The sequence below is a fragment of the Myotis myotis genome, unplaced genomic scaffold (genome assembly GCF_014108235.1).
Source record: "Myotis myotis isolate mMyoMyo1 unplaced genomic scaffold, mMyoMyo1.p scaffold_m19_p_18, whole genome shotgun sequence".
Classification (NCBI taxonomy): Eukaryota; Metazoa; Chordata; class Mammalia; order Chiroptera; family Vespertilionidae; genus Myotis; species Myotis myotis.
Window position 1 is genome coordinate 27708569 of NW_023416322.1, and position 27724 is coordinate 27736292.

Here is a 27724-nt window from a genome sequence, read left to right on the forward strand (position 1 = left end):
AAATTGGGACGCTGTCATCCCGCCCCCCGGGGAGCGGGGATGAGTGGTAGGCAGCTCCACCAATGGTGTCTGGAGTCCGGGGCGAGGGCGGGCTGTCCCGGCGGCCATCTTGAATTCGGGCAGAAGCCACACTTTTATTAGCTTCGCTATGCCCTCAGCTCTACGGCGCGTGCGTGTCCTTTCTCATTCGTGCAAATCGAGGCACCCGCTGCTTCTGGAAGATCCCGGTCTAAATGTGTCACCTGCGTTTGGGATCTATTAGAATCCTTAAATTAAAATCTCATCTGTAATTTTTGTGTAGCTTTTCTCATCCTTGGAGTCAGAACAGTAGAGGCCAGTGTGCAGCAGGAAGGACGAAAGGTAGACAACCAATTTTGAAGCTTGGGGACTCAAAAAATGCAGGAATAAGGGACATCCTAGAGGTGGATTAAATGACATTAAGGGTCGCTTCAACTCTGAAACGATTTGCCTACGCATGGATTTAAAACAAGAGGAAGAGCTCTTTAAATGAGGGGCTGGGAGGCCTGGAGTGGAGAGTCAATTCATTTCAAAATAGACATTTCTATAATTCAACAACAAAATGACAACAACCCAATTAAAAAATGGGCAAAGGACTTGAATAGATATTTCTCCAAAGATATACAAATAGCCAACAAGCACATGAAAAGGTTCTCAATATCATTAATTATTAGGGAAATATGAGTCAAAACCATGAGATCCTTTTTTAAAAAATACATATTTTTTTATTGATTTTTTACAGAGAGGAAGAGAGAGGGATAGAGAGCTAGAAACATCAATGAGAAAGAAATATCAATCAGCTGCCTCCTGCACACCTACTGGGGATGTGCCCGCAATCAAGGCACACGCCCCTGACCAGAATCGAACCTGGGACCCTCCAGTCCGCAGGCTGACGCTCTATCCACTGAGCCAAACTGGTCAGGGCAAAACCATGAGATCCTATTTCACACCCACTAGGATGGCTATAATTGACATACAAACAAATAAAAACCCAGAAAGTAACAAGTGTTAGCAAGGATATGGAGAAGTTGGATGCCGGAAGCCGGTCCATCCTTGCTGCTTGACACAGTCGCTGCAGGAAAGAAACATCTGCACAGCATATGTTTCAAGGCACCTGGCGTATATGGCATACTGTTCTTAATATGTTTGCTCCCCCTTTAGCGCTATGTGTTTTAAACAAGACCACCTCCCCGAGAAAGGTTGTTTCCCCAGGTGAGGATTTTTTCCCTGGAGTTAGGGATTAACAGGATTAAGGAAGAGAATAAATCAGTAAATCCCCCTAGTGTTACAGAAATACCATGTACTACTTATTAAGAACTTGGAATAAGACTGTTGACAATAAATTTGGGACTTGTTGGGCCCACATCCCCAGGGGTCTGCCCACCAGGGAAGCACTAAAGCCTATACCCCTGGAGACCCACCGACACAGGGCAGTCCCAGGGAAGGCAAGCAGCGAGGCTGGGAGGACATAAGAATTGTTCTTTCAAAAAAATCTGAGATTTCAAACTTAGTGTGATAGCTTTATGTCAATTTGGCTAGGCTATCGTACTGACTTACTCAAACACTAATACTGTTGCTGTGATTGTATTTTTTTAATAATAATATTTATTTGTTTATTTTTATTTTTTTAGAAAGAAAAGAAGGGAGAGAGAGACATTGATGTGAAGGAGAAACATCAACTAGTTGTCTCTTGCAAACACCCTGAAATCTAGGTATGAGTCCTGACCAGGAATTGAACCCTTGGCCTTTTGGTTTATGAGACAGCCGTTCCAACCAACTCAGCCTTACTGGCCATGGCTGTGATGGAATTTTGTAGGTGTGGTTAACATCTACAATAAATTGGCTTTCGAAGAGATTACCTTGATAATGTAGGTGGGCCTCATCTAATTAGTTAAAAGACCTTTAGGGCAAAACGGGGGAAGTCCAGTCCAGCCAGCGTAGCTCAGAGCCCACTGCCTCTTTGCCAGGGTTTGCAAAATGCCAGAGAAAACACCAACGCTTTCTTGGAGCTTAAATTCTTGGAGTGGGGGAGATGGTGTGGGGGGAAGGGAGGGAAGGGGGTTAAATAACTAAATAAATAAAGACGATTTTGAACAGTGACACAATGAGTGCTGTGCAGAAGCTGAGACAGGGTGCTGGGGTGAACGTGATTGGAGCAAAGAGCTTTTCTGATACGGTGGTTGGGAAAGGCCTCTCTGAGTGGGTGGCAATTTAAAATATGATGTAAAAAGTGTAAAGGAGCCAGCACTGTGAACCACCCGCCCGGGGCCCTTGGGCTGGCATCGAATCCCAGGTCAGGAAGCCCCAGCAGACAAGCAGGGCGGCACGTTGGCTGCTGTCCTCTTAGCTCACATGCAAGTGTGAAGGTCACTGAAGGGCATGAGACAGAACAGGGAAACTTGAGAACCTTAATGGGACTTGGCAAACCTGCCGGTAAATGGAAGGAACCGGCTTCTCTAGAGGGGCGGAAGTGCGCAAAAGGGAATGGAATGTCATGTCTTATTTGAACAAATAAAATAAAGATACTTATTGAGCATTTACTGCATACCAGGCCGATGCTGCCCCCTAGAGATACAGAAAAAAAGCGTTCCGCTCCACAGAGAAATCATGTTCTCCAGCGGGAAGTGTGAATGAGGGTGTGTGTAGATCAAAGAGATGCACAGCACTGTGTGAAACACTAACTCAACCCATCTGAGGAAGCATCTCAGGGCTCTCAGATTAAAATTGCTCAATGTCCATTAAAAAACAACAACCAGTCCAGCCAGCGTAGCTCCGTGGTTGAGTGCTGACCTATGAACCAGGAGGTCAAGGTTCGATTCCCAATCAGAGCATATGCCCGGAGTTGCGGGCTCGATCCCCATTGTGGGGCGTGCGGGAGGGAGGCAGCCGATCAATGATTCTCTCTCATCATTGATGTTACTATCTCTCTCTCCCTTCCTCTCTGAAATCAATATATATATTTAAAAAAACAAAGAGCAGCCGAAACTGGTTTGGCTCAGTGGATAGAGCGTCGGCCTGCGGACTGAAAGGTCCCAGGTTCGATTCCGGTCAAGGGCATGTACCTGAGTTGTGGGCACATCCCCAGTGGGAGATGTGGGGCAGCTGATCGATGTTTCTCTCTCATCGATGTTTCTAACTCACTATCTCTCTCCCTTCCTCTCTGTAAAAAATCAATAAAATATATTAAAAAATAAAAATAAAAATAAAAAAACAAAGAGCAGATGAAGTCCCCAGGAGCCCAATCCTGGCCCACTGCCCTTGCCATTGCCCCACGCTGTCCCACTGCCCTTGGCCTGGAGGTCGTCTGGTGAGTCAAGGAGGGGAAGTTTGGAAAGGGCGCTTGGAAAGTGAAACCGCAGGGTAAAAATGTTGGGTAATGGGAGGGTGCAAAGGAGCTAGCAGGGTAGAAAAAAGAGCCAGGGAAGCCGAATAACTCCAGTGAAGGAGCGAGCCGGGTCTGGAAGGGAGCCTGCACCACATGTTCACTGCAGCATGTTCACAACAGCAAAGATGGGGAACAACCCACATGTGCGTCAGCAGATTAACGGCTAAAAAGCATGTGGTGTATATATATATACAATGATTGTTATTCAGCTTCAAAAAGGGACGGATATCCTGTCACATGCTACAGTGGGGTAAACCTTGAGGATACTATGGTGGGTGAAATAAGCCAGCTGTATATTGACGACTTTAGGATAGATTCCACCTAAATGAAGTACCTGAAGTAGTCAAAATTCACAGACAGGGTCAGATGCTGGTTGTCGAGGGCTGGGAGGAGGGGTAATGGGGAGTTGTTGCTCAATGGACATAGACTTTCAGTTCTGCAAAATGAGAAAGTTCTACAGACGCATTATGCAACAATGTGTCATAGTAAACACTACTGAAAATTGCACATTTAAAAATTGTTGAGAGGATACATTTTATAGTGTGTGCTTTTTATCACAATTAAAAAAAACTAAAGCAAAAATAAGAAACCACAGTAGAAAGGAGTGGTGAGAAGATTAAGGGTGAAGATTGTGTAAGTCAAGATCAGTTGCTTATGGGTAATTGTGGAAAGTCATTTGAGCAGAGAGGTAGGGGGGAAAGCCAGACCACAGGGGATTAAAGGTGAGGGTGACATTGGGGGTGGGGTGGGGGAGGCAGCCAGTACCTACCCTCTCTGGTGTTTGGTGGTAAAGGGGAGAGAGCGCAAGTAGGGTGGAGGGCATAGAGTCAAATGCTGGAGTTGGGGAGGGTTATTTTTTTAGAACACCCAGCACAGCTGAGGGTGGGAGAGAGGTTAAGCTGAGGGAGAGGTAAAGTGAGGGGGCCACGCTGGGGGTCTCTGCAGAGAGAAGAGGGCAGAGGCACTGGTTGGAAGAGGGTCATGGGCCTTTGTGAAGGGAGGGAGAGGGGGAAGGTGGTGTGGGGGCGTGGAGAGGGCACTGTTTGTTGGATATTGGGAAGGATGTGGCCACGATGGAGAGGCTGATGGTCTTTCTATAAATTCCATCCACCAAGAGGTGAACCCAAGGGCCGCAGTGGGAAAGAGGGGCTGAGTTGGAGTCACAAGAAATGTGGGGGAGTGAGGGACGGCAACAGCAGGCTGAGCAGGGACACCTGCCAGTCATCACCCAGGGGCGGATCAGGTGTTGCCTGGCCAGCAGACAGGAGCTGAGGCTGAGCAACAGTGTTGGCGTGAAAGGCCAAGCCTGACTCTAGCAGTGGCTGGAGGGGAGGAAAGAACTGTCCGGCTGGTCTGGGGGGTGGGAGGGGGAGCTCAGGGCAGAAGAGCTCCAGGGAACAATCACCCCCTAACCCTGGCCCTCCTCCCCCTGACGCCTCCATGCCTAATCCCCTTACATCGTGCAGTCCTCTGCTGCAGAACTCTGCTCCCACAGAAACAGCACAGGGCCGAAGCTTTGTCTTTTTAATAAAAAATAAACTGTGACAGGCAGTTTTCTGAATCCCAAAGCGAAGGAAAGGGGAAAGGACAGAGGGCAAAGGGTCAGCCAGGGTAAAGACGCGAACAAGGCTCAGATTACCACTGCCATTCTAGCCAGGCCAGAAGAGGCCACCGCCGCCCCCACCTGAAGCAGGAAGGAAGGTAGGTGGTCAGTGGTGCACATAAAGGGGGCAGCTCCCTGCTGAACCCTCAAGATCCCTGGGAGAGGGGAGAACTGGTGTCCAGGGACAGCGGCTATCAGGTGGAGTCTCCGGGAGCGGCGTGCGAGCTGATGGTTGCTTAGATGTTGTGGGTTACCCCAGGGTCCTGGAACAGCCAGATGCTTTAGGGTCTCCCGGAGCAGTATGTTTCTGGGGGGTCCCGGCTTGGCCAGAACTGAAGGATCCTCTCTAGGTCCTCCTATCATAGCCTCGGTCCAGGCCTGGGGCAGCCCCCGTCTGAGAGCCCATGCGCTTGGCACAGGGGAATCCCGTAGGGGAGCCGGCCACTGTGCCCAGCCCACGGAGTGCTATTGGTGGCACAGAGTGGCAGAGAAGCTGCTCTTGAGGGAGGAAGGTGATCTTTTGTGCTGCTCCCCGCTAGTCAGGTCCGCACTGCTCCAGGCACCCCGGTCAGCACGGCCAGGCACTGCCCCACGGCTCAGTCTGTGCCCAGAGTTTAAGCCACCTCGGTGCCCAGGTGGTTGCTGTCGGCGTCCATATCACAGGAGGTCCTGTGTTCCTTGGGGAGTTGGAGGTGCTGCTTCCTGCTCAATGGGGCCTTCTCCCCAGGGGGCAGGTTCCCACAGCCCTGGACCTTGCCCCGGGCTCGGAGTGCCCCCAGTCGGGAGAGGAGGAGGACGATGAGGGCTCCTGAAAGCACTAAGGCGAGCAGGACAGTGACAGTGAGAAAGTGGGGCCAGTAGGACCGCTGGGCAGCCAGCCCGGCCCCACCACCGACCCTGGTCAGTGAGGCCTCCATGCGCTCCCGGGGAATGCCGGCCAGTTCAGGGTCCAGGGCCAGGGGCGGGTCTTGGCTGTCCACCCAGTAGGAGACCACAGGATATGAGAAGCCGTTCTCGGTGGCCAAGCACTGGTAGAGGCCTCCCTCCCCGTCCCGCAGTAGCAGCAGGAGGGAGCCATTGTAAACCATGGAAGAGGCTCCTGCGACTGTTGCTGTCCCGTGAGTCCAGCGGTAAGAGGCCAGGGCTGAGAGGTGGGGGCAGGGGAGCTCCAGGATGGAGTTGGGAACGGCCAGGACTTCTTTAACTGTAGGTGAAGAAAAGGGGGCAAAAAGTTAAGGGATGTGGGGGAGAAGGAAGAAGGAGAGTGTCTCTAATCCTACGTCTGGACTCCCAATGAACATCTCCAATTCCCATTTCAACTCCCAAACTCAACTGACCCCTCCCTATCTCCAATCTGAACCCGAAACTGACTTCCAGTCCATCTCACTCCAACTCTGACACCAAAACCAACTTTACCCTCGATCCCGAATCCCACCTTAGAACTCCTATGCCCTCTCCCGATAGCCAAGACCCAAATCCATTGCAACTCTGGGGGTTCAGGTCTCAAGCCAGGCAGATGCTGGGGAAGATATTGAGGCAAGAATGCCTGCCCTGCCGAGAAGTCCCCCCCGAGCCTCTGCGCCTCCCCTGGCCCCACACTCACTGATTTGGGGGCGGCTCAGAGGCCGGAGGCTCCTGCCCATGGGGCCATTGGCACACGCCCACTGCGGGTTCCCTTTCTCCATGTCCTGCCTCCAGGACGTCCTGAGAAAGCAAGGCAATAAAAAATCATCCTTGAAGACAAAAGTGGGAAGAGCAGGGAGGGGTAAGTGGGAAAGAAGTTGGGGGTGGGGGGTGGGGAACACATGAGATAGCGCAGAGACCCAGGATGCTGGAGCAGCTTCTAAACTGCTGGGTGCAACCTGTCCCTGGAGGAGCCCCCTGGAGGAGGGGGATCTTGGAGGGACTGTGTCAGTAGCCCCTAAAGAGATGAAGAACAGGGGCACGAGCAGGGTAGAAAGAGTCCTGGCACCATCCAGGACTGGCACTCACGGCATGGAGGTGGGCAGGAGGCGGCAGAGTCTGGACTCAGGGTCCCAGGCACAGTGAGGGTCCCGGGCAAGGACACAGTCCACACAGCTCTCATAGACACTACAGTTGGCTCGGGGAACCCTGACGACACCTCCTGAGAAGCCTACAAACAGTGCACCCTGCAAGAGCGATGGAGAGTGTCAGGGTGCTGCCCGCACACCTAGCAAGGCCCCAGCACCTTAGGCCCACCCCCTGAGTAGGTCCCTTCTCACCTGGGTTGGGGCCAGCTGCAGGTTGCGAACAGGCTCAGGCTCAGGGAACAGCTGGACCTCCTCTACCAGATGCGCGCTGCTGTCCCCACTCACCACAGCCTTGTGCAGGAGCCCTGTGGCTGTGGAAAGACAGCGTTGAAATGGCCTCACCTCTTCCCCAGATCCCGCCCTTCTTCCTCCCGACTCCAGGTGGCCTCCCCGTTGTCAGCAAGTGCTCTCTGAAGCTTCACACGCACTGGACATGGACCTGCCTGACCGTTTTCCTCTGTGCCACGGAGATGGAGAGCTCTTGTAAACAGCCTGAAATCCCTGCCCCTGTCCTTCCTGTGCAACCACCTAATAAAGCTCCATCCCTGCAGGGACACACATTCTCCGTGGGCATGGGCCAGTGGACAGCTGAGAGCTCCCGTGGAAAATCACATCACCAGCTTCCCTCGCCTCCATAAGTGTTTATACTCAAAGGCACTTCAAGGAGTTCTATCCCGACCCCCCTTTTATTTTTATTTATTTATTTTTAATCCTCATCCGAGGATATTTTTTCCATTGATTTTTAGGGAGCGTGGAAGAGAGAGGGAAAGAGAGAGAGAAACATTAATCTGAGAGAAACACATCAATTGGTTGCCTCCTGCACGAGCCCCAACCAGGGCCCGGGCCAGGGAGGAGCCTGCAACCAAGGTACGTGCCCTTGACAAGAATCGAACCTGGGACCCTTCAGTCTGCAGGCCGACAGCTCTATCCACTCAAGTCAAACCGGTTAGGGCTTATTTTTATTTTTTAAATATATTTTTTATTGATTTAAGAGAGGAAGGGAGAGGAAAAGAGAGAAATAGAAACATCAATGATGAGAGAGAATCATTGATTGGCTGCCTCCTGCATGCCCCACACTGGGGATTAAGCCCACAACTCGGGCATGTGCCCTGATCAGAAATAGAACTGTGACCTCGTGGTTCATAGGTCGACACTCAATCACTAAGGACTGACCACCCTTTGAAAAACTGCAACCACTCTGATTGGCATTACTGATCCCCCCTCATGTTAAACTAACTTTCTAATCTCATAACATCTGACGCCGTTGACTTGGGGTGTTTGTTTGTCTCCCTGCACTCCACAAGGACAAGCTTCCTGTTTGTTTCATTCTCTACTGTGCACCCCGTAAGTGCATGGCTGGTAGGGTGCTTAGTAACAGATCCTAAATGAATGAATGAATGAATGAATGAATGAATGAATCTGATAGGTTTCCTTCCACTAAAGCTCACGGTCATCCCTTCACCAGGCCCTCAATATATAGGTGTGGCAATCTTCCACGCTCCCCTGTGATTCTCCTGCTTTCCATGATGACTATTTGCATCCACCCCTCTCTCCTCACACCTCCCACCTTTCCCACTCAGGACCTGTGTCCTCCTACTTCATAGAGAACACAAAGCCTTCACATAAGAGCTCTTTCTGCTGTCCTGGCCAGTGTGGCTCAGTTGGTTGGAGCATCGTCCCATATACCAAAAGGTCTTGAGTTTGATTCCTGGTCAGGGCACATACCCAGGTTGTGAGTTCAAACTCTGGCTTCCTGCTCCTCTGCAACCTCACCTGCCAATTATCCCCTCGCCTGCCCATCTCTCACCATCTCTCTCCCTATTGGATCTTGACAATATTTCCCATATTTAAAAAGAGAATGCTGGCTGGACCCCCACACCCTCCTCCATCACCCCCTTGCTCTCTTCCCCTTCACAGCCACGCCTCCTGAAGGAATGATCTCTGCACTTGCTGTGTCCAGTTCCCCTCTATCCACTCGCTCTTTACCTCTCTGACATGGCTTCCCCCATAAAATAAGCAGCTCTTGCTAAGGCCACCAAAGCCCTTGTGTGTATCCCCCCAACCACACTGAAAGCTCACAAAAGGTAGGGATGAGCTGTTTTGCTTCCCCACTGTATTTTCAGAGCCTAGCAGGGTGCCAGGCACATAGTAGGTGCTCAGAAAACACTTTCTGAATAAATGCATGCGTGAATATACGCAACGATTCCCCTCCTCAGTTCCAGTCCCCTGAGGGACGTCCTGAAGCCTTCTACTCACTGGTGCCCAGGTACATGACCAGATGGCTGTGCCCATCAAGGCCCTGGGCTGTCTCCACTGCGAGTCGTGTGTACTCCACACCAGACTTCACCAGCAGGGGCGTTCCCACCACCTGCTCATCCATCAGGAAATGGTTCTTCATGAAGAGCAAGGCTTTATCAGAGGAGGGGCCCATCGAGCACTGAAGGGGGAAGAAGGCAGATCAGGTCAGCTTTCTCCACCCATTGCCTCTTCCCTCCCTTCTCCCCCCTCTGCTGATCTCCTTTGTTCCCTCCTTCCTGGCATTCCTCATCTCCAGACAGTGGTTGGGCTTTGAATTCTAGCCTCCACATGCCTGAGGTCCCTGAACAGTAAAATGGGCCTATTACCAATATATGACAGGTTTGCTGGGAGGATGAACAGTAAAATACATGAAAAGTAATTAGAACAGTGATTGGCGTGAATTAAGGACTCAATAAATGTTAGCCATTATGGCTTTCCTCCTCCTCCTCACCTCCATCAAGGATGCCTGGCAGCTGGCAGGAAGCAGGGTGAGAGCCCTTAGCAGGCAAGAACCCTGTTTCACGCATGTCTGTAGCTGGAGGCTTGGCATAGGACATGGTACACAATTGGTGCCAATAAATGTTTGCTGAGCCAGTGATTAAAGGAAAGATAGCATATAAAAGGGTGGTGTGGCAGGGAGTGTTTTCTCATCAAGGTTTTGCATGAACTTGCTACATGACTCTGGGAGAGTCTCTTCTGCATTCTGGGCTTCCTTTTCTCACCCATAAAATGAGGGGTTGAACTGGCTGTTCTCTAAAGGCCCTGCCAACACCAGATTGCTAGGGCTCTTGGGACACCTGTGCTATGACCTTTAGTCAGGACCCTTGTCCTTCATATCCAAGAGCACTGTTTTAGGGTCAACCCCAACTCTGTCACCTACAAGCTGTGTCCCCAGACAAGTTACTCCACTTCTATGAGCTTCCATTTCCTCAGGTGTAAAGTGAGGCAATAGCATTTACATCGCATTTTGATACCAGGATGAGCACAGGCACCTACACTGGCTTCCTCCCAAAGGGATTCTTTACAAAGGCAAACCTACAGGGATGGGGAGGACTGAAGAGGAGGCATTTGGAAGCTGGAAAACAAATGAACAAATACTAAGAGACTCAGCAGAAATAAAAAGTCTTCTTAAGACGATCCTGGGGTAGACCAAAGCTGTCTGATTTATAAGATAGTCTCTAAAGCTCATGAATTAGTGGCCCCAGTCACTTCTGGAAATGACTTAAAGAGGGGCGCTGAGTAAAGAGAATTATTTGAAAATTTGTTTAAAAAGCAGGCAGATCTCCTCCCAGCCCCATGTTCCTGTGTGACTGTCCCTTCCATGCCCTGGACCAAGACTGGAGGTTTATTCGTGGAGACAGAGGGTTTCTGGATGGAGAACAGCAGGCACAGTTCGGAGGGACACCACCATGAAAGGGGGGCAGTAAGTGCAGGCAGGCACAGTACAGGCGGATACTCTCCCCCACTCCCAACCACCTTCCCCCATGGCACCCTGACACCAGGAACCAGACCATCTCCTTCCTAGCAAAAGACGAGAAGAGTCTGCTCTCAGGACACTGACTAGAGGTTCCAGAGGAAAGATTTTAAAATACTAACATTAAAGGTCCCCAACAAAATAGCCCAGCTTGACCATCCTCAGTGCAGCTACAATGGAACTCAAGTTGCCAAGTCATACCCAGGGGCACAGAGTTTCCAAACAGCCTCCTGGTCCCCTGCTCTTAAATATGAGGAGACAGCCACGGATGACCAGACCTGTGAGTAAAACCATGACCGTGAAAGAGACCATGCAAACAAATAGAAAATATAACCAAATGAAAACCTAAGAAGAAACAGAAATGATTTGGAGAAAAGAAAACTTCACACCAAAGTATCATTACTATCTTTAAAAAAATATATATGTATTTTTTATTTATTTGAGAGAGGAAGGGAGAGGGAGGGAGAGATAGAAACATCAATGATGAGAGAGAATCATCAATCGGCTGCCTCCCACACGCCCCACATGTGCCCCCCAACCAGGAATAGAACCATGACCTCCTGGTTCATAGGTCAACCCTCAATCACGGAGCCACAGCTGGGCTCATTACCATCTTAAGAGAGATAAGTGAAGAGAGAGGACAGCCAGATATTACATACATCTTGAAGAAAGGACACACTACGTGCCCTTGACCGAATTGAACCCAGGACCCTTCAGTCCATGGGCCAACGCTCTATCCACTAAGCCAAACCAGCTAGGGCAGAACATTTTTATAAAAGAGATAATTAAAGCTTGAAAAAACTAGGAAATGATATATTTTATTTTATTTACATATTTTTATTGATTTCAGAGAGGAAAGGAAAGGGAGAGAGAGACAGAAACATCAATGATGAGAGAGAATCATTGATTGGCTGCCTCCTGCATGCCCCCTACTGGGGATCGAGTCTGAAACCCAGGCATGTGCCCTTGACCGGAATCAAACCTGGGACCCTTCAGTCTACAGGCCAACACTCTATCCACTGAGCCAAACCAGCTAGGGCAGAAATGATATATTTTAGCAGAAATTTAAAGTCTGGTAGAAGGATCGGAAGGTAAAATTGTGACAGTCTTCCAAAAAGTAGAACACAACTAAAGCTTTGGGAAATAGGAAAGGTTTTTAAAAGTTAGAGGACCAGTCCAGGAGGTCCAGAAAGAAGAGAGAAAAAGCATTCTAACATTAGAATGTCAGCTTCATGAGGGAAGGGACTTGTTGTTTTATTCACTGCTGTATCCCCAGTGCCTAGAGCAGTGACATGTGTCTCCAAAAGTATTTGTTGAGCCTTGACCACCCAGCCGGTTGGCTCAGTGGATAGAGCATCGGCCCATGGACTGAAGGGTCCCGGATTCAATTCGGTCAAGGGCACGTACCTCTGTTGCAGGTTCCCCAGCCCTAGTTGGGGTGCGTGCAGGAGACAACCAATCGATGTGTCTCTCTCACATCGATGTTTCTCTCTGTCCCTCCCTTTCTCTTCCACTTTCTCTAAAACTCAATGGAAAAATATCCTCGGGTGAGGATTAATAACAACAACAACAAAATTACATATATATATTTGTTGAATGAAATAGGAGGAAATAGTTCAAGAAAACTTATTAGAACTGAAGGAACTAAATTTCCAGGCTGAAGGGGCAAACTGAATGTCCAGCACAATAAATGAACAGAGTCTCATCAAAGCTCAATAGTGTGAAATTTTCAGAACAGCCAGGGACAAAGAGAAGGCCCTACAAGACTCCAGTGAGGAAAAACCAGGGGACATTCAAAGAGTGAGGGATCATCAGAATAGCCTTGGATGTCTCAACAGCACCACTGGAAGCTAGACAATAATAAGCAAGCCTTCAAAGTCTTCTAGCCTAGAATTACATGTACCTAGCCATACTATCAAATGTGAAAGTAGAATAAAGACATCTTCAAAAAAATAAAAGACATTTTCAGACACTCAAGATCTCAAAAGATTTTACCGCTATATATCCCTACCTAGGAATCTACAGAGACTATCCTCCACTAAAATAAGATAGAAACAAGAAGAAGAAGCCATGAGATGCAAGAAACATGACATCATCACAAGGAAGAGGCAAAGGCAATGCCCAGAATGATGAGGAGGGGAGATTCCAGGATGGCCGCTGTGCACGAATGCAGAGGGCCTCCAGTCTAGATGGCAGTAGACAGGGAGGAGTTCCAGGAAGACGAAACTGTCAGAACATCGAAGGGGTCTGTCTTCAGAAGAGATTCAGATAATTGAGTAAGAGTTTGGAGTTGGCTGCTCTGTTTGTGGAATAGCCCCTCTCTGTCTCACTGTTTCACTAACAAATTCTTTTACTTAAAAAAAAAAAAAAAAAAAAAGCCTGGGGTTAAATTAAAGATAAGAGTTTAGAAAACAAAGCAAGCAAAGAAACATCAAAATAACTACTAATCCCAGGGAAAATTTTTTAAATGCAAAAGGAGAAGCAATCAGGGCTTACTACTTGGTTCATTGGTGAATAATAATATAAATCTTGATCTAACCAAAATTGCTATAAAACTGTTGGAAGATGAGGGTTGGGTGCACTGGTGTGTTCGTAAGGCAGCTCTGGAGTGGGGGTAGGGGAGCCCTGATTTGTAGTGTTTGCTGATTTCCATGGTTTATACTGCCACATGGTTGATTTCAAGTTACCATTGTAATGCCACTGGACACGAATTTGGAAAGAGAACTGCAAAAAGAGTTCTTGCTAGTTGCTGCAAGCCAGCTCCAGCACACGACTGGGGGGCGGGGGGGGGGGGGACACACAGGTAAATCCTCACCTCTTAGAATGGGAATGCAGTAGATACTGCCTGAAGCTGAAACAGCAAGACGTAACAATAAAAGTATATTATTTAGAGATTTGGAGATAAACACCAAAAGAAACAGCTAAAAAAATTGAAGTTGGTTTTCTCTAGGAAGGGAAATAGGGCTTTTTTGGTAACCAACACATGTAAATCTGTATGATTCTTTAAATAGTGTACATAGACAATTCTGATTTAAAAAAAAGTTAAATTTAAGAAATGCAGGTGAAGATGCCAACACAGTCCTTGGCACAACCCAGGCTCCCTTGTTTTCTCAGGGAGATCCCTCCCTTATTTGATGTGCAGGGAGCTGGGGTAAAAGGGGCTGCTCTGTGTGTGGGATGGGGCTGGACACCTGAGGAATGGGGGCAGCTGGACCCAGTATATATCTCAGCAGACAGAACTGGTGGTGGCCGGGGGGAGAACTAACATTTGTTGGGCATCTATTATGCCACGACAGGTACTTTGGTAAGTGCATTATGTGAGTGTCTCTGGGGGGAAGAGGGGACTTTGCTCAGTGTGGGGGCTGGTACTCACGCTGCCTGGTCGAGGACTGATATCAGTGACCCCAAGAGTAGTCCATCGTGAAGTGTCTTTGTTCAACTCCTTGTACTTCCCCTCAAAGACACTCTTGATGTCCTTGAGAGAGAAGGCACAGACAGCTGAGCTCCTGGTCCCACCGATTTGCCTGGAGACAGCCAGAGGGGACATGGTCTGTGATCTCCTCTGCTCTCTCAGGAAGCTCCCCCTCCAGCCCTGGCCTACCCTTGGTAAGGAACCCCAGGAGGGCAGGAATGTGGAGGGCTGTGCCAGCCTCTAGCTGCCTCTCCTTCCCCTAGTTGTGGTAATAAGGGCTAGGAGGGCCCCTGACTCTGGCCCATTTTAGGATGTGAAGTGTGATTATCCTTAAAGAGAATGAACTGGGGGTCAGGCCCTGGGGTTGTACTCATGGGAAGGGCAGTGTAGCCAGTGCCTGACAGGCTCCAGTTGAAGCCCTCCTCCTTTACGTCCTGTGGCTTCCTGGTCCTCAGAGAATGAAATAGAACCTGACTACAAGACTACTATTCCTTCAGCCCTGGTCTGTGGAGACAGGTGTCTTTCTTGTTCTCTCTAACTTGACTGTGGCACACACCGAGTTCTAAGTTCCGGGTGCCACAGATACCAGACCCTGCTTACACCAGGTATCTTTGGTACCTGACACATTGTCAGCCGATCCCTAAAACACTGTGGGATCAGACCACAGCAAATCAGTTCACCTTTCTTAGGCTCCAAGCAATGGATATATTTTTATCTTATGACGCTGATGGTGTTTCTCTCCTTGCTCTGGCCATTAGGAAGCTCGGCGCTAAATTTGTGACTTGGCATCCAGGGACTGTGTACATGACAAACGTTAGTAATATGTTGATCCTATCCCCGGCTACTCTTATTCTCCTTTTATTCCCATTTCTTTATGGGATATTTTAATTTTACTTTCCTTTTTTACTTTATTTCTCTTAATGGTTGCCTTTTGTAAGCTGCCTCCTACCCTTTTTGGAACCAGCCAGGATATAAACTAGTAAGAACTTCTCTGAGCTACATTTTTTCCCATCTACATGAAGGGCAGAGATCAAATTCCTGGGAGGTATTTGGACTCACGTCAGTTCCCTGCCCCCCCTCCCCCTCCCCAGGGAGCCCCACTTCCCCCCCGCCCGGGGCTCACCACTGAGAGGTGAAGACTGCGTAGACGTGGAGGTCGGTGGAGACATTGCCCGGCAGCAGGACGGCGTGGCGGATGACGTTGAAGGGCAGCTGGCCGGGCTGGGCGCACACCAGCTGGGCCTTCAGGAAGGTGGTCCACTGCTTCTGCAGCAGCCGCTCGCCGCCCACGTCGTTCTAGGGGCGAGGCTGGGTGAGGGGCGCGGCTGGGTGAGGGGCGCCTCGGGCCCCACGGGTCCCCGCCCCCGCCCCGCCTTCCCCTTCTCCCATTGGGCTCTAGGCTCAGCCCCGCCCCCGCCGCCTCCCCATTGGCTCGTCCACGTCAGCCCCGCCTCCCGCCCAGGCCGACCTTGCAGACTCGGGCCACTCTGGACGTGCGGAGCTTGTCGAAGAAGTCAAACTCGCTGGCTGTCTCCTCGAAGAAGAAGTAGACGACCTGAGTGGAAGGGATGGCTGCCACAAAGGAGGCGTCCGCTGCGGCGGGGGTGGGAGGGTAGGCAGAGAGGCTTAGGGTTGAGCCCCTGGGTGCCCTGGGGTCCCCTTGGTGAAAACCCTTGGTTTGGCCCTGGAGGCCAGGAGACTGGAGGCCTCGGGTGCCACGGCTGATCCAGGGTAGCCGTGGGGGCGGAGGGGAGGAGGACCGATACTTCTTTCTTTATGTCACACGAAAGCTTCTTGGGGACGGGAGCTCGGTCTCCTTCCCTGCTGTGCCCCCAGTGCCTACCAGGACTGCCTTGCACGTGGTATGCCCTTAACAATGAGCAGAGTGACTGGGGGGGGGAGGGGACCAGACCTGTCCTGGACCCTGGACGGGGCTCAGGTTCTTACATTGCAGCCAATGGAGGAAATTGTCCGTCTTGAGCACAGGCAGGGATCCCAGCGCGCGCATCAGGACGGGCTCGCTGCCCAGAAAGTTGTTCATGGTGCCGGAATAGAGCATCCCGTCTGGATGGGAAGAGGACGGACATGATCGGTTGGAAGGGGCCCTACCCGGCTCAGACCTGCCTCTGTCTGGGGCCAGCATTCACATCCGTCTCATTCCTTGTACACCTTCCTGTGGAGCCCCAATGCCCAGCTCCTAGCCCCACTGAGCACCCTGCTTAGTAGGCCCTTCTGCTCACAGGAAGTGGCCAAGCCTCTTTCTCGCTACTCCCCAACACAACCAGCCAAACCACTTGCCAAGTAGAATCACTCATTGTTCCCAGAAGGTGGCTGGTTTTCTGTTTCCACACCTTGGGTCCTACCCTTCTCTTCCTGGTGGCCCTTCCCCACCCATCTTCCTGTCTTCCAAGGTCCCACTCAAAAGCCAAAGGCCATCTTCTCCGAGAAGCCAAGTTGGGAAGTCTAATGGTTTGTGTCTGGGAGGGTAACTGAAACCCCTACAGCTGTTAGCACAATGCCTGGCACACAGAGGAAGTGTCACACGGAGCCTGTTTGTTGAACAGTTGGCTGGATCTTGGGCCTCTTCTCTGCCTGAGACCCTTTCCAGACCTGCCTCTCTCCCCACAGCCGTCTCTCCTCACCTCCTTTGTAGCAGCTTCAGCAGGAGCTGGTGGTTGGGGTGCCCAGTTTCCCCTCTGATCTTGTGCTCTGAGGCTCCTGACTTTCCCTCCCTCTGTCCCCTGCCTTTCAGGAAACTCAGATTCCATAAGTCACAGAATGACTTGGGAAAGCAGATGTTGGGATGGACCAGGGAACCTGATACTCACCTACCAAGACAGCCGTGTGCTTATGGGCAGGATCAAAAGGGCTTTGCCCTTTCCCCTCCACAACCTTGTCCTCCGAGATGGGCAACAGATAGGAATTTTGGAGTTCCTAGAAGGGGGCAGAGGATGGGAGACTAGAACGCCGGAGTCTCATATCTGGAAAATGAGGGGTGTGAGGGAGGAAGGTAAAGGGACATAGAGGGACATTGGTCTGGGGCCAGAAGCTCAGGAGGTTTCCAGAGCTGCAGAGGATGGGCTGGGAGTAGATGTGAGGAGGGAGGCTTGGGGCCTGAGAGCTGGGCGCCAGGTAACTCACAATGAAGGTACAGGCAGGGCTGAAGGCGAAGGTGCCGCAGGCGTAGAGGTGGGTGGCGTTGAAAGAGACCAAGACACGAATGAAGTTGAAACACTGGGTCTGGAGGAGATAGAGAATTCAGGCCTCCAGCACATTTGCCCCAAACTTCTGGGCCCCCAACTCCAATGCTCCCTCACTTCCTAGTGGGAAGAAGGGCTGGGCAGTGGGGAGGCAGTCCGTGTATGTCTTCATAGAACGTGATGCAGGCAATAATCATGCGAACAAGCTGCCTCTGCCGCCTGCCCCGCCTGAGGCCTGAGGGTTCTCTACTCAGAGCCCCTACACCCCCACCTCTGCTTACCTCATTGCTCTTCTTCTTAAAGGCACAATCACTCTTTTTTTTGTCACTGGCTGGCCAGGATATCTGAAATGGGGAGTTGGAAGTGGGGAGATGAAGGGATATGAGGTGTTCAACTCTAGCTTTGACTTGCCATCCCTTCCTTGGCTCTGGGTGTGAAATCACCAGCAGCGATTAGTGATCTGCTGAGGGACTATAATAACATCAGTTGGTGACCAGAACTCACTCTGACGATACTGCTAGTCATTAGGATAGTGCTCCACGCTAGACCTGAGTTTGGATCTAGGTTCAGCCATTTCCTGGCTGAGTGATCTTGGTCAGTTTCACAGGCTTCTGGAGGGCACCAGTAGGCAGTATATGCAAAGCACGTAAGGAATGCATGGTGCACAGAGCAGCAGTTGTCAAACCACACATTTCCCAGGGAAACTGTTTAGATGTCAGTTCCTAAGTCACGCCTCAGGAAATGTGCCTTTTTAACTGGTAACCCATATGTGCAGGTGCCCTACAGACCACACTGAGAAACACAAACCGTGGAGATGCTCCATCCTTGCTAGCTCCCTCCCTCCCCTTTTTCCTTCCTTCTCCTTTTCTCCCTCACATCATTGCCGTTAACAGGTGACTAAAATTTAACATAGGCCTGCTCTCCCTCCCCGTGGGACACGCCCACGCCTCTCTTCCCTCTCAGGCGTGCATCTCCTAAACTCTAAGGTCCCCCAGGAGACTTGCAACCAGGGGAGCAAGGGGCAGCAGCAGCTTGTCCCGAACTGAGTGTCCAATGAGCCAAAGTAGCCTGGCCTAGGCTCTGCCCTGTTGCTTTTTCTATCCTAAGTCTCACTATCCCCAGCTTCAATAAACATACTCTAAAAACAAAAACAACAATTAACACAGAAGCTTCCGTGATTTCTACCAGTGGGTAGATATCACATTATCGATACAATTTGAGTCAATGTTCCTCTCGTGTGTCAAAGATTTCCATCTCAGCCATTTTAGCAATTAATATTATTCAACCAGTAATCAGAATACCAATGAATAGTGAGGCCACGATAGTATTTCTTGCCTGTTTACCGACCAGATACACATAACAAGAGTTGCTGATTATTACTGGATACAGTTGACCCTCAAACAACACGAGGGTTAGGAACAACCACCCCTTGAGTAGTGAGAAGAACTCATATAAGTTTTGACTCCCCAAAACTTAACTACAGAGTCTCTCAGTATCCATGGGGGTAAGGTTCCAGGACCCCTACATAAAAGTCCCTTATATAAAATGGGGTAGAACATCCATGGATTCCCAACCGCAGATTGAAAACAATGGTTGAATTCTCGGATGGGAAATCTGAGTACAGAGAGCCAACTGCACAATTACTGGGGGGAAAAATCTGTATAAAAATGGACCTGCATAGTTCAAACCCATCTTGTTCAAAGGTCAACTGTATAGATGACAGAAACTGGGCCATTATTCACCCAGAGGCAGCACAGGCACGGGGCATCTGCGGGCCCCCTCCTCACTCCCAGCCCGCACCCTTTATCCCTGGCCTCCTCACCATGTTCCTTAGCTTCGGCACACCTGGATCCTGGATATTCAAGGCCAGAATGGCCTCTCGGGCCCCCACGTAGAGAGTGCCTCCATCAGCACTCAAGAGCAGAGTGTCAAAGTCCTGGAGGTGCTTCTGGTGGAAGAGGCTAAGAACCCTGCGTCCGTCCCCTGTTAGGAGGTGATGAGAAGGGTGGTGAGTGAGGAGCAGCTGGCGGGCCAGCAACTGATTACTGAGATACAGGTGGGGGGAGGGAAAGGGCTGGCAGAGTGTGCTCCTCGGGCCTTGGCAGCTGGACCCATTCTTCATTGGCAGCTCCCCCTTCACCCACTCCACTGGCAGCCATAGAACTTCGTGTGTAGAACCCACAGTAGAGAGGGGAGGCAGCCAGAGACCAGTAATGACAGCCTGGGAGGGTGGCCCACACCCAAGAGACAGACAAAGGGACAGGAAGTAAAGTGAGGCATGACGGATGCTCTCCCAGGCCTGGGGGGCTGCCGTGGGGGAGGACACATTGGTGCTCCCTGGCAGGGGGAGCAGAAGGCAGATAAACTGTAGGAGGTGTTAGCAGCCACAAACAGGAAAGTTAGACACAGACAGGCCTGTGTCAGAGTAGCTGTGGGTTGTAGGGTTCCACTCACCAACCCCACTTCCTTACCCTCCCCTTGCAAGAAATTTCCACCACAAGAATGACTGCCTTAGGCTGAACAGAAAGAAAGCATCTCTCTTCAAAGGCCCATGGGCATGCCTGGATGTCACCTGGACAGGGGAGGTGAGTCTGGGTGGCTCTTCTAGGTCCTCTCTCTCACTTTGGAGTAGATGGGGGTCTGTGTGTTCCTGTCCTGCTGGCCATCAGCTCCTCAAATCCTCTCTCATGGACACATTCACACTTTTGCATTAGTTAGAGGACTGGCTAGCTAACTGTTACCTTGAAGGCTCAGAGTCTGAGACAGGACCAATAGGAGGAGTTGGGGAGTAGTGTGTGGTGAGGGCCGGCTTCCATCAGACTTGCATTAAACCCCCCCTTACAGAACTGATCATGACTGCTTGTTTGCTTCCCTTCGGGACTATGAGCACGTTGAGTCTTGTTTATGCTGCACCCAACACAGAGGAGGCCTCGCCATCAATGGGCAACATGCATTTCCTTTAGACCAGCCGGTCTCAACCTGTGGGTTGCGACTGCTTTGGCGGTCGAACGACCCTTTCACAGGGGTCGCCTAAGGCCATCCTGCATATCAGATATTTACAAGACGATTCATAACAGGAGCAACATGACAGTCATGAAGTAGCAACGAAAATAATTGTATGGCTGGGTCACAACATGAGGAACTGTATTCAAAGGGCCAGAAGGTTGAGAAACACTGCTTAGACATTGCCCCAGAAAGATGCTATGTGCCCAGGACTCCCTGCCCCCACTATTCCTACAGGCCCATGTCCTTTCCTGAATCTTCTCCCTGGAGGCGAGTGTATCAGCAGCCCCACAGCCTCAATAAGAAAGCAGCCAAGCTGTGCCCCAGGGCTCCAGGGCCCGTCCCCCAGCTGGGCCAACCTCAATTCTCGTATCCCTGGGGTCCATGGTACTAGACTTGCCGTGGTCCAGCCTGATCTGTGTGGTTGGCCTGGAGCAGCCTGAGTCCCCAGGTCCACAGACCATCTTCTACGTGGGCCTTGGCTTTGGGGGGAACTGAGGGCAGGAAAGCAGTTTTGGTTCGAAGTGCCTGCTTGAGGACGGCGATATTTAAGGAGGGGAGGGAAAACCACCAGTTTTGGAGAACCTGAAGGAGTGATGCCCTGGCCACCTGGCCCCTCGTCTCTCTTTCCTTGCTCTTCACCCCAAGTGGTTTCATCTCTCACTTCTGACTCAGTCGGAACCTCTATTTCTGGCTCTCAGTCACTCCCTGGACATCTCTCTGTTTCTCCGTGTCTTCCCCTCCTCCATTCATCTCGCCTTCCTCCACGCCCCTCCAGCTCGCTGTTGCCATCCCCACACTTCCCGGACATCAGACACTTACCTGCATAGTATCGGACCCTGGGAATGGGCTCCTGCCCACCGCCCCCTGTGGTCGTTGTTGGCAGCAGCAGCAGGAGCAGTTGGAAGAGGAAAAGGCCTATGAGGCTCCATGGGTCCAGGCCCAGGGCTGGAAGGGCCATGCTCAGCCAGAGGCTGTCACCAGATGGCTCTGGGGAAACAGACACAGGGGCACTCTCTGGGTAAGCAGTCCTCACCACATCCCCCCCTTCCGCCACCCTCCCCACCCCCGCCCCCACTTAGACCAATCAGAGAGCCCCTGGCAGCAGAAGTGTGTAGGGCAGGGATGACAAAGTTTCCTGTCCAGAAGGCCGTGGAGTAGTCTCACTTCCATCACCCTCACAGGCCTCAGCCTGCAGTCCTACTCTCCCTTCTGGGTAGGAGGGAGTTGTTCCCCATCCTGTTCTTCTGATCTCTTTTCACCAATAGCCCTGCTCTGCCTTTTCTCGGCTTACTCTCAGAGAAGTCCTTGCTAGCTACTCTCTGCCTGCCTCCCTGTCATGGCCCAGAGCCCACACCATTGCCTGGCCCCAGGCAGGGGAATTTGGGGGGGAACAGATTCCTATGCTCAAATATGAATTCCTCAGACCTGACTCTCCCGGCTCTTTCAGATCTGTGAGTACCCCGTCTCTCATACTTACCCCTGTGCTCTGACGACCCAAGCCGGGGACTACGTCTCAGTCAGCGGCTCTGACCTTGTCCCGGCCAGCCGGGCTCGGGTCTTTGATGTTCAGGCTTACCTGGCCCTTGTCTTGCAGGGTGGCAATGAGAGTACATACAGCCCCCAGGCTGGCTCACAGCATTGCCAGGGAAGTGGCCCAGGGCAGGAAGTGGCTGTGTCTCCCAGCCTCTGCAGCTGCCCACCACCCCTGGACTCTGTGCTGCTGCTGTCTGTCTGCTCAGGTCTCTGCATAAACTTTTCCTCAGGTCCGCCGAGCCCAGCCACCCGTCTCATCTCACGTACCCTTGAGCCAGCCACAGTGTAGAACCCAGGTGTCTGGACTCTCGGGTGGAGGTGCCATCCAGAAGAAAGAAGGTGAGTGGGGGCCCCAGCGGCAGGGGACAGAGGCTTAGCCTGGCTGGGCCAAGAGTGAGACCCTCCAGGTACCCATCGTGCCAAAGCCAGCACTGGGAGCTCTGGGCAAGGGAAACCAGAATTTCTGCCTCTCGAGTTGTGACAGATCCCGGGCTTGGCGGAAGTTGGGAGGAGACTAAAGGGAGACACACCTTTCTCTTCCCCCCTCCTCTCACCTCTGTCTATCCAGAAAGTTTACTAGTAAAAGGCCAGAGGCCCTGCCAGCGTGGCTCAGTGGTTGAGCATCAACCTATGAACCAGGAGGTCACGGTTTGATTCCCAGCCGGGGCGCAGGCTCGATCCCCAGTATGGGACATGTGGGAGGCAGCCAATCAATGATTTTTTCTCATCATTGATATTTTTATCTCTCTCCCTCTCCCTTCCTCTCTGAAATCAGTAATAATAATAATAATTATATATATATATATATATATATATATATATATATATAAATTTTTTTTTAAATATATTTTATTGAGTTTTTACAGAGAGGAAAGGAGAGAGATAGAGAGTTAGAAACATCGATGAGAGAGAAACATCGACCAGCTGCCTCCTGCACATTCCCCACTGGGGATGTGCCCGCAACCCAGGTACTTGCCCTTGACCGGAATCGAACCTGGGACCTTTCAGTCCGCAGGCCAACGCTCTATCCACTGAGCCAAACCGGTTTCGGCTATAAATTTTTTTTAAAGGCCAGTCCTCTCCCCCTAAAAAAAGGCCAGCCCTGGCCAGTTTGGCTCAATGGATAGAGCCAATGAAGGGTCCCGGGTTTGATTCAGATCAAGGGCATGTACCTCGGTTGCAGGCTCAATCACCAGCCCTGGTTGGGGCACATGCGGGAGGCAACCAATCAATGTGTCTCTCTCACATCGATGTTTCTCTCTCTGTCTCTCCCCCTCTCTTATAGAAGTAAATGGAAAAAATATCCTTTGGGTAAATATTAAAAAAAAAAAAAAAGGCCAGAAAGTTTTATTTATTTATTTTTTAAATATATTTTATTGATTTTTTTACAGAGAGGAAGAAAGAGGGATAGTCAGAAACATCGATGAGAGAGAAGCATCGATCAGCTGCCTCCTGCACACCCCCTATGGGGGATGTGCCTGCAACCAAGGTACATGCCCTTGACCGAAATCAAACCCGGGACTCTTCAGTCCCCAGGCCGACGCTCTATCCAGTGAGCCAAACCGTCTAGGGCCAGAAAGTTTTTAGATCATTTCTTGTTCCTCTATCACATCACACCTACTCTAATCAGCCGAGCAGGGGTTTCTCCTCTTACTCAAGATTTCCCGGACAGGAGTCATGACACTGTCTTCCATATTCCTTTTTCGCCTACCCACGGTGCTGGGTCTTTCCACTCCTACCTGCTTGGAAGTCCCTGCAGTGGTCTAAACCAGCGGGCGCCAACCTTTTGGACCTCACAGACCACCAGTGGTCTGTGGATCACCAGTTGGCGACCGCTGCTCTAAATTTCTAACTCCCACTTCCAGCAGAGCCATGATCTTATAAAAATAAAACAATCGCACACCGCCTTATTCGTGGCTTTGCTAAGGAAATCCCTCCTGTAGTCTAATCTCCATCTCCCTTAGGGCGGCATCAGGGCAGTGGGAAGCCCAGAAAATTTCCCATCTGAGTTCATACTTTTCAAACATGCTGTGGAGGCACCCAACCCCTACAGTGGCTGCTCACTTCTCCCCTGGGGCTCCAGGGGGAACCTCGTAACGCAGGGCTAATGAGGCATCCAGCACCCAGAGCTCCGTGACCTTCAAAGGGGGTAGTTTCCTGCCCACTCAGCCCGAGACAGCTGACTGCTGGTTATAAAGAGCACAGCCATCCCAGGGCACATCAACTCCAATAAATAACCCCTCTCCTTAAGTGCACATTCCTCACTGTCAGGAAGTCCTTCCTGTATCGGCACTTCCATCCCTCTCGCCACAGCACCAGCCTGCAGGGTGATGGTACAGCCCGGTACAATCCTTAGAAGAATTCCTGGTCAAAGGCTGCTCAGCCTTCTTTCCTTCTCCCTCTGCTCCCATTTCCTCCTATTTTCCCAAGGGTTGGTCTCAGGCAGACCCTTCCTGACAATGGTTTCCGTCAAGACCTGCCTAAGACTCCCTCGGGCTCTCACGGAGGCTGGTTGCCAGGTCCTTGGGAGAAGCCGTGGACCGAGCCCCCCAGAGAAAGTCTTCCTGATTCTCAGAAGCAAGGGACACTCCCACCCAGACCCCACCTTCTGTGTCTCCTCAACCCCAGCTCAGATTTGGGAACCTACCCTGCCCCTGGGCCTCTCTGCTTGAACAGATTGGTTTATCTGGGTCACTGGGAGGAGTTCTACTGGGGGGGGCCATGAAGGGGGTAGAAAGTCCAGCCCCACCCTCCCAGCCTGGTGCCCTGTTCTGGCCTCTCTGGAAGTGTTAGATTAATGCCCTGGAATTACCCTTCTTCTCCAGATCCCAGGCGTTCTCCTCCTAGCCTCAGGCCTTTCCCCAGCCTCTCCAGCCCACATGAATCAGGCTGGGGCTTACCCAACAATTTTAGCAGATAGGTACCCCCAGGACCTCATCTTACAGATGAGGGAGCTGATTCAGGGAGGTTCCACAGCAAAAAGTCAGGTTAAACTCAGATCGGCCTCATTCCAAGCTAATCCCTTAGCTCTACTGTCTCTGTAGAGTCCTACTCCAGCCCTGGTCCAGGAAGCTCAGCCTCTTGGATGGAGAAGGCAAGTAGGTGGAGGTGACAAGCTCTGGCTCCTCTGAGCTGAGAAACAGTATCTCTGGGGTGATTCCTGAAACCTCTGGGAAGACAGGCCATCAGGTACCACCTCCTGCCTCCACAGGGCCTCCTGGTCCAGCTCCACGGAAGAGCCTGATGGAGAGGCAGGGCCACCTGCCCCTACCCACTGACCCTCTTTTTGTTGTTGTTGTTAATATACTTTTATTGATGTCAGAGAGGAAGGGAGAGGGAGGGAGAGAGAGAGAGAGAGAAACAATGATGAGAGAGAATTATCAATTGGCCGCCTCCTGCACACCCCTCACTGGGGATCGAGCCTGCAACCCTTCAGTCTGCAGGCCAACGCTCTATCCACTCAGCCAAACCGGCTAGGGCTGCCCACTGACCCTCTTGCACCAGAACCTCTGGAATCAGACTCAGAGTCACTGCCATCTCTCTTGCTGCAGCTGGCAGAGCCCACAGACAGGCCCCACTCTCAGAAGGGCCCTCGTTTCCTCTAACGTGGCCGTCTGGAAAGTCTTGGTCATTTCTGAACAAGGGGCCCCGCATTTTTAGTTTGCACTGGATTCCACAGATGATGTGGCAGGTCCTGCCTCCAGCATCAAGGAAGCTCTGAGCTGACCCCTCACTATAGAAATGAGCAAACCAAGGCCAGGAGGAGGAAGTGTCCTCTGGGCTGGAGTCAGGCAGCAGTTGAGGTGGGGCGGTGGTGGAGGGGTCAGGTGTTCAGGGAACACACTGAAGGGGCCATGCCATTTCAAAGCCCTGATGTGGGGGTTCCCCAGCTCCTTTCCCCCCTAGCCCTGGAGCCCAGCTTGGGGACCCTCTAGACCACAATGCTGAGTTCAACCCCACCCCTTGACCCCAGGGTCCAGCTCTTCCAGGGACTCCTCCCCCGCAGCCCCAAGGCCACATCACACAGTAGCCCCTTCCTGCCAGGCTTTCTGGCCCAGGTAGCGATCCAGATGTGGGGGTGGTAGTGGGAAGGGAAATGGCGGTGTCACTCCTCACCCCTACCCCATGCTCACCCCAGGGCTCTGTCTCTTCAGCTCCCTGGGAGCACGGATACCTCACTGTGGGGCAGCCCTGGTGTCAGGAGAGAAGCCACTCGGGGCTTCACCCCGCAGGTCCAGTGTCCCCTACCCCCTCTCCCTTCCGGCCTCGGGGACAGATCCGAAGAGCAGAGCCCTGGAGAAGAGCAGCGTCCTGGCTCCCCTCCCTTAGCCCACCTGCTCTGGCCCCGCGTTGCCCTCCTTCTATGATCACAAGCGAGTCAAAACAACTTGTATTGATTCTGTGCCTGCTGTGTGAAGGCACGAGGGACGGCCCCAAGCCTCTGCTCTCCCAGATCCCCACCCCTGCTGCCTCTCAGCGTTCTTGCCACCTGCCCAGCCCAATCCCGCCAACCCCTTACCCAGCGCCTCCTAGGATTCCTCCTCCAGTCTGCCTAGTGCTGGAAGGCTGAGCTGAATATCGCAAACAATGGCCGGACCCCCTCTGTCTGCCCCCTTCTCGGGGGCAGAGCCAGCACCAGACAATGGCCCATCCTCTCCTTTCAGAACTGCCGGCTCTCCTGCTTCCTTACCTGGCGCTTGGGGATGCTGCCGCGTTTCCCTCCCCCTGGAACGCCAGGCTCTCTCGGCTCCCAGAGCTCAGTCCTGCCACACCCCCGCCCCCATCCCCAACCCCATCCCACCTCACCGGTCCTCAGTCACCATGGCGACCGCATCTCTAAGTGGGAGGGACTAGAATCTCCCCATATTCTTCCTCCTCCTACCCGTGTCCCCCTGCACCCCACCTTCTGCGGCTTCTGGATCCACATGTGGAGAAGGCAGGGCTCCAGATGTGGGGGAGGTGGGAGGGGGTCATTGTTCAGCTCCTTTGCTCACTGTTCGGCAGGCACCACAGCACAGATGTCCCCAAGCTGGGTTCAGGGTCAGCCGGGGCCAATCCTCCTCCCTCATGGCCACTCCCTCTGGGTTTCCCTCTCCTGCTGTTTACATGCAGGGTGGTCACACCTGGATGCCAGCCAGCCTGACCTCATGCAGACTGAGTTTGCCTATGAGGAGGCAAACAAATACATAAATATCTATGCAAACAAGCCCAGACAGGGTCTCTCCTCTGACAAGAGCCTAAGAAGCCCTGCCTGGCCGGGTGGCTCTGTTGGCTGGAGCATCGTCCCAAACACAAAAGGTTGCCATTTGGATTCCCAGTCAGGGCACAGATGTACACTGCAGGTTCCATCCCCAGTCAGGCTGCGTACAGAGGCAACCAGTGGATGTTTCTCTTTCACATCTCTCTCTCTCCCTGCCTCTCTCTCTCAGATCAATTCAAACACACACACACAACACATCCCTGGATGAGGACTGTAAAAAGTTAAAAAACCAAAGGCAGCCTAAGAAGCCCTCTGCTATTAATATGACCCTGGCTTCTGTGGGAAGGGCCGCCTCCAGGTCTGGGTCTGCTGTTCTTCCTCAGCCACCTGAGCTAAAAGATGACGTCTCCGGAAGCCGGTGACTAACCCCGAGGCCTAGCAGGAGGGGGAGGTTTGTGCTGTAGGAAGAGGGATGGAGGGCAGACTTCCGAATGGACTTTCCAAAAGTCTGGACCAGATGCTGGTAAAAAGAGCTGGGTCCTCT

The 27724-nt window shown here is 51.7% G+C and overlaps 1 protein-coding gene across 4 annotated transcripts; it reads right to left on the bottom strand.

Moving 5' to 3' along the window:
• Positions 1 to 4910: 4910 nt before the first annotated feature.
• SEMA4A (semaphorin 4A) lies at positions 4911 to 26691 on the bottom strand. 4 transcript variants are annotated; one of them, XM_036343480.1, is made up of 15 exons: positions 26671 to 26691; positions 21267 to 21434; positions 19264 to 19424; positions 17723 to 17785; positions 17383 to 17481; positions 17070 to 17175; positions 16189 to 16305; positions 15710 to 15834; positions 15365 to 15537; positions 14203 to 14353; positions 9314 to 9494; positions 7250 to 7368; positions 6999 to 7156; positions 6610 to 6710; positions 4911 to 6210 (listed from the first exon to the last, which is right to left on the bottom strand). In XM_036343480.1, the coding sequence occupies exons 2-15, from the start codon at positions 21403 to 21405 to the stop codon at positions 5621 to 5623; spliced, it is 2283 nt and encodes a 760-aa protein (XP_036199373.1). In that variant the 5' UTR covers positions 21406 to 21434; positions 26671 to 26691; the 3' UTR covers positions 4911 to 5620. The 4 variants fall into 4 exon arrangements, with proteins under 4 accessions (XP_036199373.1, XP_036199372.1, XP_036199370.1 ...); XM_036343479.1 differs by lacking the exon at positions 26671 to 26691 and adding an exon at positions 21925 to 22064; XM_036343477.1 differs by lacking the exon at positions 26671 to 26691 and adding an exon at positions 22248 to 22387 and having other exon boundaries at positions 4912 to 6210.
• Positions 26692 to 27724: the final 1033 nt, after the last annotated feature.

What these genes read in the sequence shown, in the direction of transcription:
- SEMA4A (XM_036343477.1), bottom strand. Translation starts at nt 22,305, where the DNA reads ATGGCACCTCCACCCGAGAGTCCAGACACCTGGGTTCTACACTGTGGC. An exon ending in TCAGTCCTCGACCAGGCAGC is followed by an intron (nt 9,495 to 14,202) that starts GTGAGTACCAGC and finishes TTCCCCCTTCAG; the next exon opens with TGCTCGATGGGCCCCTCCTC. An exon ending in GGTCATGTACCTGGGCACCA is followed by an intron (nt 7,369 to 9,313) that starts GTGAGTAGAAGG and finishes GTCTTTCCACAG; the next exon opens with CCACAGGGCTCCTGCACAAG.